This window comes from Ahaetulla prasina, chromosome 1 (genome assembly GCF_028640845.1).
Source record: "Ahaetulla prasina isolate Xishuangbanna chromosome 1, ASM2864084v1, whole genome shotgun sequence".
NCBI classification, from domain to species: domain Eukaryota; kingdom Metazoa; phylum Chordata; class Lepidosauria; order Squamata; family Colubridae; genus Ahaetulla; species Ahaetulla prasina.
The window spans coordinates 147,445,599-147,457,369 of NC_080539.1; the positions used below are offsets into that span (position 1 = coordinate 147,445,599).

Genomic DNA, 11,771 nt, shown 5'->3' on the forward strand with positions numbered 1-11,771 from the left:
CCTTTCGAGACTATTAGAAAGAGAGGGGAAGGAAACACAGAACTTTGAAAGGCAGGGCACTCAGATAAGGAACTGAATGAAACAGCAATTATTTCAGATGCTTGATGTTTAATATTATGGCTTAAGCCTACCTTCCCCAAATTTGGATCTTTCAGTGTTGAGGACTACAATTCCCAGTCTGACCACACTGGCTGGAAATTCTGAGATACTCGGAGCCGATAAATCTAGAGGAAGACAATCAAAGAAAGCTTCCCTGAGCAATCCCATGAATGAGCCTTTATGGCATTAGGCTCTAGCAGATTGTAATGCAGTTTACTTTATAATCCATGTAAAATTAAACAAATTTGAATTTGTTTAATATTTGTAAAGCCAATCAAGACAAAACATTCACGTAAAATCTGTCTTTGGGGAATTCTCTGCCTGGATTGGAAGCAGTTGCGGTCAGTTGCTGCAGACCACATCACTATCATCCTTCCGTTGGATTGGATTCCTTAGTTTTAGTAATCTGGTAATTTGTGTGGAGGCAAAATCCCTCCTTTTTGGTGTTTGTATTCTACTGTGTGATGTTGCCACATTTTCCTGCTTGGGTGGCTACTATCTCGAAAAGCAGCATAAAAGAGGAGAGGTTCCCCTGTGCTTTGGTCTCTTCAGATGGCCCTGCTTAACATAGTTCCGGGATCCCCCAAAATCTGTGAAACAGCAGCACCTGGTGGCAAATTGCATGCAATGCATTGTGCTCCAGCAAGGAGTGAATTTTTGTTCCATGGATTGCACTGTATTTACATCGAGTTATAACATTTGAAAAAAACAGATAGCAGAAAATACAAACATTTGGATGATTTAACTTTGACTTCAAACTTCTCAAATGTCAGAATTCCATTTTAATAGTCTTTTCTTGTGAGAGGGGTAATCTGCAGTCCTTCCTGGGATGACAGTTCTAGAAACATCTGCATTTGTCTTCTCTATTACTAAAATATTACCCCCTTTATTTATAAAATTTAGACAGCACCCATCTCACTCTCAGAGTGTCAAGAGTTTTTCATACAGGTAGTCTTTAACTTACAAGGATTCGTTTAGTGAAGTTACAAAGGCATTGAAAAAAAATGACTTACGACTGTTTTTCACACTTACAAACGTTGCAGCATTCCCATAGTCACATGATCAAAATTCAGATGCTTAGCAACCAACTCATATTTACGATGGTTGCAGTGTCCCAGGGTTATGTGATCACCTTTTGAGATCTTCTGACAAGCAAAATCAACGGGCAAGCCAGATTCACTTAATAACCATGTTACTAACTGAACAATTGCAATGATTCACTGAACAACTGTGACAGGAAAAGTTGTAAAATGGGGGGGGGGATAACTTAACAAATGTCTCACTTAACAACAGACATTTTGGGCTCAATTGTGGTCGTAAGTTGAGAACTATATAACCTTGTACTGCATAAAATTTTTCAGTTATCTTGCCTTCTTTCTGAAAGCTTTTAACTCTAACTGAACATTACATACCATGTTCTTTAATAAATCTTTACCTTCTAAAGTTAAAAATCTAAAGAATTAGCTTCACTTAACTGAACTGGAAGTTGTATTTAATAAACATTGAAAACAATTTCAGGAATAGAAGAAATCCTTCTGATTCTCTGACTTTGAATCCAAACTGCCGTGTTTAAAATGATTTTGTGAACAGGTGGCAAAACTCCCACTTTTTTTAAATACTATAAGCAATATGAGAAACATACCTTCCCTCACAGCAATCTTTCAGAATTGGAAAACGGAAGTTTACAGCCCCATCAGATTGTAGGACAGAGAGAAGACACCTACTCCAAAGTCTCAGCTAGTTTCAGCTTGCCTCTATGAACTGTTTTCCAGTTCAAATGGATGGATATGAAGATGCCTTCACACATACACACACGAAAATAATACCTGACACTTTTTTTCCCCCTGCCTTCCTAATTACACCCCTTTCTCCTATTTTGGATATTATTATTTTGTTAAGGCATACAAGTTTGCTAGAACCTTGCAAATATTAAAAAAAATCAAACTACATTTTAGGATTATAGGATCAAAGCTAAGAGAGTAATCAGGCCGTTGTGTTTCTTCTTCTACAAATATTTCAACCTTCTCCCTCCCCCCGGTTTGGGGTAAACCTTTTGTTACCATTTTGTCCGAAGCAGGACTGAACATTCCTTTTTCAACATTCTAACACAGGATTGAATCTGGTGGTATCACTAGCACCAAGTTTACATTAATTCTATTTTAATCTCTATATCCTCTTCAGATCCAGGACTTTGATTCCATTTGTGTGAGCTTCTCACATTTCATGACTTCCTGGTATTAGATTTTGCTTGCTTCTTGAACAGCAATTTGCTATATTATAACAACTCTGAGCTTGTAAACACACAGCGCAATCCTATTCAAAAAATTTTGAACGCAAGCTTACTTGTTAGTAAGTAAAACTGTTTCAGACTGAGTTCAGTAACTTGCTCCTACATAAATATAGGAATGCAATCCCAAAGTATTTACAAAGGTCTGAAAAATGGTAAGAGCTTAATGAACCCTTAAGCATTTAATTAAAAAACAGAAATAAGTTCATATGATAACCACAGCAACCCACACTATTAAATTATACTTCTCATATAAAAGTTTGAATACAACGCCCACAAAATGTTAGAAATTTACAACCAAGCACACTTAGTATAGGCATTTACAAAGTGGGAGGATGACAAAACATGCATAGCAACACAAACTGCATGATTTATAATCTGCAATACATATCAGATATATATATATATCCGATGTTGACATGTCAGAATGGAAGGCTGAGGGTTTGCCTCATGTTACAATGCAACATTTTATCATTTTGTTTTAGAAGTTTGTACCAACAATAATTACTTTGTACCATGAAAATGTTGTATAAACTGTTATATAGCTATGATAGTTGCTAAATGGAAATTAATCATGGGTGGCAATTATGTAGCTAACCAGTTTTATGAACTGGTACTTATTAAGATTTACTTGTTCATTTTGGCATATTTGATGCACAACATCTATCATAAAACCTTGAACAACTCATGCATTAAGCTATGATAAAACAGTACATTAGAGAAACTCTAATAAACGTATGAGATGGCTTATGACTGGTTTAGAATAAAGTAGGATATATAGCGAAATGCCATATAAGAATTGCTCTCACAGTGGGCTCAAAAGGAACATGATTTTTTTCATAGAACAATAAGAACGTAATAAAGGAATATAAAAATCCCTAACTTCCAACTTCAAGTTAATATGGGTGACAGAATATTTGGTAACATAACCAGTTACAAAAGATACACATTTATTGACTTTTCTTATTTTCTCTCCTTGCTTTCCTTTTCTGCTGTATCGTCTTTAGTTCTGTCATTATGTTCACTGTTTTATAAACCCAAGCAATCTGAAAAACAAAAACAAATTATGACATGTGAAATTCAATTCCTGATAATGTTCTCATTTCTCCAGGGGCCTTTCTTTATGCAATCTAAATCTCCAGACATTAAGAGAAGATGCTATCAAACTTGGTGTGACGCCCAATATTTGAAGTACTGTCAATTTTTCCAAATGAGAACAAAACCTCATTAATAAGTACAGAATGTTATCAAAATGGTAGTGAATAAACAGCAATCTTCATTCTAAATCACACGGCCTTTGTTTCCTCAATAAAACACTCTTTGTAGTTCTATTCTACCTTAATCACCTCACTACTTATGTCTTTACAGATTACAGATATATTTTCATTTGCATAAGCCTGTACAAGATGGATGTTGCTGGTTTCCATTACTAACACTCTTTAGTGGTTCAAAAGGGTTACCAAGTTGTCAAAGTTGAGCAACTGATGTTACACGTGTGTCAAGATGTCACTAAAGTGATGTTATTTGCATTATGAGTATAATAGCTACTAATAAATGCCTGGGTATCAAACATTATGAAAGTATCACCAGACACCATAAATAGGGATTTTCTATAATAAAATATTTTTTCCCAGATTCCTTTTGGATTTTGACTTGATGCCAAAATTTTGAAAGAAAGAGATTTGTGCTTACCACTATGAGGATGGCATTTAGGAGTAATGGTACTGAGAACACTAATGAAATAAACATTCCTTGGGAATCAAAGTACTGGTGCTTTGAGAAGAATCTGTAAAGGAGCAAAAAATTAAAATAAACATCCTTGGTGAAAACGAGCTCCATAAAAGACAACACTGAACAAACAGACTAAAGGCTGAATTCCAAATGGAAACATCTTTTAAGAAATAAGACTCCTGGATTTTAAATGTCAAAAGTTTGAAAACTTGTTTTCCAGGTTATCATTTGCTTTATGCTAGTTGTATTTTGCTGGCTGCTCCTAAGCATTGGCTCAATTTAAGATGGCAAAGTGTTCTAATAAATGCACTCTTAGAATCATGTTTTCAGCGCTCCTACTGTTGAGCTTTGGATTCTTCCTTCAGGAAGCCAAATTATGCAAACATTGGGCACAAGGTAGCAACTAGAAAGGAAGGAAAACTTATCTTTTTTTAAAAAAATTGAATTTATATCCCGCCCTACTCCGAAGACTCAGGGCGGCTTACACAGTGTTAAGCAATAGTCTTCATCCATTTGTATATTATATACAGTCAACTTTTATTGCCCCCAACAATCTGGGTCCTCATTTTACCTACCTTATAAAGGATGGAAGGCTGAGTCAACCTTGGGCCTGGTGGGACTTGAACTTGCAGTAATTGCAAGCAGCTGTGTTAATAACAGACAGTCTGCTGAGCCACCAGAGGCCCCATCTTGTTAAACATGTATTGTTTTATGGCTTTTACAATATAGAGTTTAAAAAAAACACCAATTTTTGGGGGGGAGGGGAGGGGAAGATGCATCTTATACTCCAAAAAATAAGGCAACACTCTTACTAAGCTTAATTTCCTATCAATCCTAGGTAAAATGCCCAATGGTAATAGAAGATTGGAGTTGCAATCCAATTATAAGGGCCTCTGTGGCTCAGACTGGTAAGGCAGTCTGTTATTAACAGCAGCTGCTTGCAATTACTGCAGGCTCGAGTCCCACCAGGCCCGAGGTTGACTCAGCCTTCCATCCTTTATAAGGTAGGTAAAATGAGGACCCAGATTGTTGGGGGCAATAAGTTGACTTTGTATATAATATACAAATGGATGAAGACTATTGCTTGACATAGTGTAAGCCGCCTTGAGTCTTCGGAGAAGGGCGGGATATAAATGCAAATAAAAAAATATATATACTTGGAAAATGTATACATTTAGTCCTCAACTTATACCCATAATTGAGCCCAAAATTTCTGTTGCTAAGCAAAGGAGTTGCTCAGTGAATTAAGTGAGTTCTGCCCCATTTTATGAGTTTTCTTGCTGCAGTTGTTAAGTGAATCACTGCAATTATTAAGTCAGTAACATGGTTAAGTGAATCTGGCTCCCCCATTAACTTTGCTTGTCAGGAGGTCGCAAAAAGCGACCACAGGACCCCGGAATACTGCAAGTCATAAATACATGGGAGTTGCCAAGTGGCTGAATCACATGACTATGGAGATGCTACTATGTTCGTAAGTATGAAAAATTGTTGCAAGTCACTTTTTTCAATGCCTTATAACTTCAAATAGTCACTAAACAAATAGTTGTAAGTCGAGGACTACTTGTATTGCCAGTCACCCAGGAGGGAAAAAACAGGAGACCCGTCTTAGCCATGAAAGGCAGTTGGGTGACTTTGGACCACTCACTTTCTCTCAGCCCAACTCGGCTCACAGAGGTGAAGAAAATAATAATAAGAGAAAGATGTATTAGGTTTGCTGCCTTGAGTTATTTATAAAAATAAGGTAAGAGGAATATTTTTTAATACAAAGTAATGTTTTAGGCATAAAATATATATTGCATAAAATATATTGCATATATATATATATATATATATATAGGTCTTTGGTTGTTCGGGTTTTCTCCCGTGTAAAATTGGAAATGTCTTGGCGACGTTTCGACGAAGTCTCATTCGTCATCTTCAGGCTTCAGCTTCGTGCTTCTGGGAGCAATTGCTCCCAGAAGCACGCCAAAGCCTGAAGATGATGAATGAGACTTCGTCAAACGCCGCCAAGACATTTCCAATTTTACACGGAGAAAACCCAACAACCAAAGACCTATATACAAACACCGTGAAAACCTCAGAAAACAAACAAATATATATATATATATATATATATATATATATATATATATATATATATACACGTTCATAGATTTTCACGGGTATAGAATAGAATAGAATAGAATTTTTATTGGCCAAGTGTGATTGGACACACAAGGAATTTGTCTTGGTGGATATGCTCTCAGTGTACATAAAAGAAAAGATACGTTCATCAAGGTACAACATTTACAACACAATTGATGATCAATATATATTGATGATCAATATATAGGTATGTAGGTCTTGGCATATTCGGGTCTTTTCCCATGTAAGGTTGAGAGTATCTTGGCGACGTTTTGACGAGGTTTTACTCGTCATCTTCAGGCTGGTGCTTACGGCTTTGTACTTGTGTGAGCAAAGCATGGTCGGAGCAGCCGTCTCTCTATAAATACTGGTGGGGAGGTGTGGACTGTGTTGGCTTTGTTGCTGTAAGCGAGTTGGTTGGCTGTGTGATTGCATCTTGACTGGTAGGTAGAGTGGCATAAAACATTATTCTGTATTAAAAAATATTCCTATTACCTTATTTTTATAAATAACTCAAGGCAGCAAACCTAATACATCTTTCTCTTCTTCTTTTTTATATATATAGTAAAATAATGTAATTACCTCCAGTTTGCAGCAGCTGCTTCGTTTATGTATTCTGCACAGAATACCAGGATTACTAGAAAGACAAGTACAATTGCAGATTGCTAAAGGATATTGAATCATTAGTACAACGAACTGGACAACTGGCATATAAAATGTGTACCAGAGGGTTGGCAAGGGAAGCATTTCACAAGGGACCCTCCTTAGTTTTCCAGAGAGCAAAAGGGAAGGAGTGGAGAACTACTTTCAGTCTTGGAAGATTTTGCTAACGTAAACATACAATGAAGACAGAGTAGTACTCCTGGTTGTGCTTCTTGTCTGGACTACCTCACAGGGCTAACCATTTGTAAATGGTTGGTAATGAGGGTAATTGCTAAATGACAAGTGGTTGTAAGCAGAAGTGCAGGTTTTGTATGCCTTAATCCCAAAGTTACTTCACATGCCCAAATGAAGTAGGAACAGCAACTGAAAGCAAATCAGCAATGTTACAGCATCCCTGTAGGGATTGTAATGTTTTCAATACTTTTCGGATTTGAGGATGGTTTAGAATAGGAATGGGAATTGGAGGCTTCTGGAAAGACACTGTTCCTATTCCTGATTTTAAAATTTCACCCAAACCCTGCCTGGTAGTGTGGTTGGAGCGTGTTGGAGAGCAGTCAAGGTCTGAGTGGTACACATGTAGAATCAATTTTCAAAGCGCTCCATTTAGCATTATTTCACAGTAAGAGAAAATGTCAGCTAACATTCAACAATATCTAGAGGACAGTTCCTCACTTTTAAAATCAAGGATTACTACATGGTGGATATTTCTTTCCCACTAAAGCTTTTTATATAATATACAAGACTTCATCCCTATTATTGATTTGAAACGTTCTGTATATTTTTTTAGACGTTTTAGAATTTTTACATTTATCATTATAGCAAGACCACATAACTTATAAACTCAACATAGAAATAATAAAGGATTCTTTTATTGATCCAATATAGAAACAATCCATACTATCCTACAGAGTATATATTCCAAGGAAACATTCAGGAGCTAATTCTCATTCATGAATTAATTCATCATATCCCTTCTGTCAACAGTAGAGAACACTATGGGGAAGAACTAACAGACTTGACTCCCAATTTACCCTCATGAATGGAATAGTATCATATAAATATTCCTGCCAGAAACTTAACTAAGGTCAAAGTCTATCTTGGGCCAACACATTGCTTTAATCAAAAAAAGGAAACAACATGTGACCTCCATATACTCAGAATGGACAGAGCAAAAAGTTCTGGACTTAGAAAAAAAAAACAGAATATGAAGGAATTTAAAAGACTTTAAGTCATAACAAAACATAATTTTCCCATTTCATCCATTAAACATTTCTCACTATTTCTTACTCCAATTGAGCCCATTTGGCAGTACTGCCCTACTCAATTCACAGCTATTCTCATGCCACAAAATACCCAGTGTGGTCATTCAATGGACAGAAAATACTCATTACTGTATCCCTTTGAGTAATTCTGTAGTGCTTGGTGTGGTTTAGTATATCCAGTAAGTCCAAAAAGGGGTCTATAAACCCTGATTAGTATATTGCATGAATTTAACCAACTGTGTTTTATTCTATAAACCATGGTTTAGTGTGACTTTATAATCTAAGCATTCTTAACAAGCGAAAAACATTCACACAGGACCCTTAAAATGTGCCTCATTGTCTATCAGAGAACAATGTCCACAGAAATACTTCACATAATACTTACTGAGACATAGAAAAAGTCCTATTTGTAAACGGTAGTGCCGGAATGAAAGGTAAGTAAAAAATAAGCAGACTACGTGGAAAAACACTAGAGTTAAAATCCAGGGTTCAGACCAATCGGTGTCCTATGAAAAAACAGAAGATAAATTTATCAGAATTATAATTGCAGATGAGAGCCATTTGCTGACAAGAGTGTCTAAACACATTTATGTTTAGAATAGAATAGAATAGAATAGAATTGAATTGAATTTTATTGGCCAAGTGTGATTGGACACACAAGGACTTTGTCTTGGTGCATATGCTTTCAGTGTACATAAAAGAAAAGATACATTCATCAAGGTACAACATTTACAACACAATTGTAATTACATTACAAATATAATGAATGAATGCAATCTGAAGCGCATTAGAATCCAAGGTCTGACTTATATTTTTTCCCCAAGCAAGAGTCAAGCCTTCAGGAGCAAACAAAGGAACAAAAAAAGGGTTGACTCTCTCATTCTCTCAATTGTTTCTCTTTTTCCTCTCATATTCTCTCCCTCCATCATTTTCTCATTTTTTTCTCTCCCCTTTTTTTTCTCTCTCTCTCTCCTTCTCAACTTTTTCTTTTTCCTCTGCCCCCTTTCTTTCTCCCCTTCTCCCTCATTTGTTTCCCTCTCTCTCATTCTCTCCCTCATTTGCTTCTCTCTTTCCTCTCTCTCTTTCTCTCATTTCTCCTCCCCCCCCTCTCTCTGGCACAAACGGGATACCCTCCTGAGCCGGGATCTCTCCAGCTCCAGGCAAAAACTGATCCAGCTACTACTATAATCATGCCCCCCCCCTTGCTTTTTACCCATTCATATGTCGAGACGATACTTGGTGCCCTCGAAGGGATTAGACTGTAGTTGCCTGCCATTGCTTATCGGTTGCCCGGTCTCCCGAAACCATACGGGGAGCGGGCAGTTGAAAAAGACAGCTGGCAAAAGCAGGAAGGTGGCAAAGTGGACGATCCCCCATCCCACCCCCATGGGATTCTCTGAACTCCCCCAAGATCCTTAAGTCTCCCCTTGAAGCTGCAAACTACCGCACCTCCGCCTTGCAGGATCAAAGAACAAATCCCCTTTTTCATTGCAAAGGGCTTAAGATTACGACCCCCCCCCGGAAGCCGCAGAGTTCCCTTCTCTGGCTCCAACTAGGAAATAAGTTCCCACGCGCGATCGTGCTCAGCCTAACACAAGTCACACACACACACACACACCTCTCACCCTTACAGCAAACGCTGGAAAAGGAAAAGATCCGCGGGTCAGGAATTACCGTGAGGATCCTGGTGACCCCGATCGGCAAGCGCCCTGGGAATTCCATGATTTGGGAAGAATTCCTCCTCTGCCTCAGCCAAACATTCCACCCAAATGTGTTTGGGGGGGGGGATAACAGAGGTTCAATATTAACCAAGTAAGAGGAATTGGTTCTACATGCAAGCTAAAGGCTTGCACCCCTTCTTTGTCTCATAAACAGCTCCGTGGTCCGTTCCATGAGAAAGCCGGAAATGTTTGTTGTAACTACTTTCAGCTGTAGTTCTTTGGGAGCGAGAGATGGGTATTCTCGCGAGAACCGACCAGCGAAGGGTTGGTGTTTTTTTCCCCCCCTCCCTCGACGCTTGGAGTGACTTGATTCTCGCGAGATTTCGCTGGTCTATCGGTATATAAAAGGGGCTGGGCGGGCGCGGCGCGGCATTAAACGTTGTGAGAGGTTGCGGTTGAAAGAAGGGCGGGAAGAGCGCTAAAGGAATAGGAAAAAGCGCGGCTTTTGTAAAAAAAAAAAAAAAAAAGGAAAGAAGAATTGAGAAAAGCGGGAAAGCAAAGAACTTTTAGAAAAATGCTCGTATAATTTGAAGCGCAACGCCGCTGTTGCAATAGCTTGTCTTAAGAAGGGAGACTAGGAAATTTAAGGAATTAAGCTTTTTTTTTTGGAAGATGCATGCCAGTTGCTTGGGCACACCTAAGTTTGAGGCGGTTAGCCTCATTTCAGTGACGTCGTGTACCCTTAAAGAGTAAAATACACCATGCCTTCCATTGAAGTACTATGTAGGGACAGATATTGCAGAATAGAAATAAGAAGAAAGCTGTTACAGTGAAAAAGGCAGGGAAAAATCATAAACCAGGATGACATCTGTGGAAGAAACATACTTACTTTGATTGAGAAGTTAATGTAGAAGGCTGTAATGAAGATAAGAATTTTAACTGGGGTTTCCTTGAACTTTATGGGTGTGCTACATCTTTTTCTCACAGCCTTGTGCCCTAATTCTGCCTTGTTTTGCTTAGTAGTAGTAGATTTTTAAAAACAAAACACTAGAAGAGCTGAAATCTTGTGAAGCCATAAATGAGAGTTTACTGATTGAGAATACCTTACAGTTGTTGGGTTGTCCCATTTGTTGCAATCAAGTGCTCAAGTAAAATACCTGATATTCTCAGTCTCCAGGTGCACAATGTCTTTTTTTCTCTTAGCAAGTATTGCTATGCCTGCAGGAATGTGGGGCCTTTTGAGAGTCGTCTTAACTCAAACCAGCGACAATACCCCAGCCCACAATTCCTGCAAGTGTGCTTTGGGCTGCACCTTGTTAGCTAAACTCATTGGACTGCAGTTCTTCAAACCATGTTTGGGAGTAAGCTAGTTTGAAGACGAGGAAGAATTTAATTCCAATTGCTCTTGAGAAAACTTGCTCAGTGTGGGAACTCCCCCTAAGAATGAAATTGGGGGGGGGGTATTAAAAAAAGCAGGATAGACTATTTCCCCTAAATGAGAAATGGGAAAAAACTTTGAGGCAGAAACCAGCCTGAGTTTCTCTGCCCCAAGCAGTCACAAGCCAGCTTTACAGAAATGCTGATTTGGTAATCCATTCAGAAAGACTGAGGAAAAAACTTCAGATAAGCAACACAATCAAGGCAAAGGTTGACAAAATTAGCTCAGACAAACACCTAGCATTTAATAATAATAATAATATTTTAATTTGTATAAAAAGCCTATAATTTTTGCTTATAAAGCCAGCCATAACCCCACACTCTAAACTCCATTTTGTCAGCTGTCCCAGAATCTCGTGGGTTGGTGGTTCTGCTTCAATAAGTGGAACCTCTTTCCAATTAGCCTCCAGCCTCCATTTTATCTCCAGTGCCTTTCTCCCAGCTTGGAATGGGACCTGTATATTTTTTCCAACAGTAGTTTGCAATGTGAACTGAAATGTATTCTTT

General features: G+C 38.1%; 1 protein-coding gene across 1 annotated transcript; it reads right to left on the reverse strand.

Annotated features, from left to right (window-relative positions):
* Nucleotides 1-368: 368 nt before the first annotated feature.
* Nucleotides 369-10,107, reverse strand: TMEM18 (transmembrane protein 18). Its single transcript, XM_058177736.1, has 5 exons — nucleotides 9,841-10,107; nucleotides 8,552-8,672; nucleotides 6,824-6,878; nucleotides 4,079-4,172; nucleotides 369-3,432 (listed from the first exon to the last, which is right to left on the reverse strand). The coding sequence occupies exons 1-5, from the start codon at nucleotides 9,886-9,888 to the stop codon at nucleotides 3,337-3,339; spliced, it is 414 nt and encodes a 137-aa protein (XP_058033719.1). The 5' UTR covers nucleotides 9,889-10,107; the 3' UTR covers nucleotides 369-3,336.
* Between the last annotated feature and the right edge of the window lie 1,664 nt (nucleotides 10,108-11,771).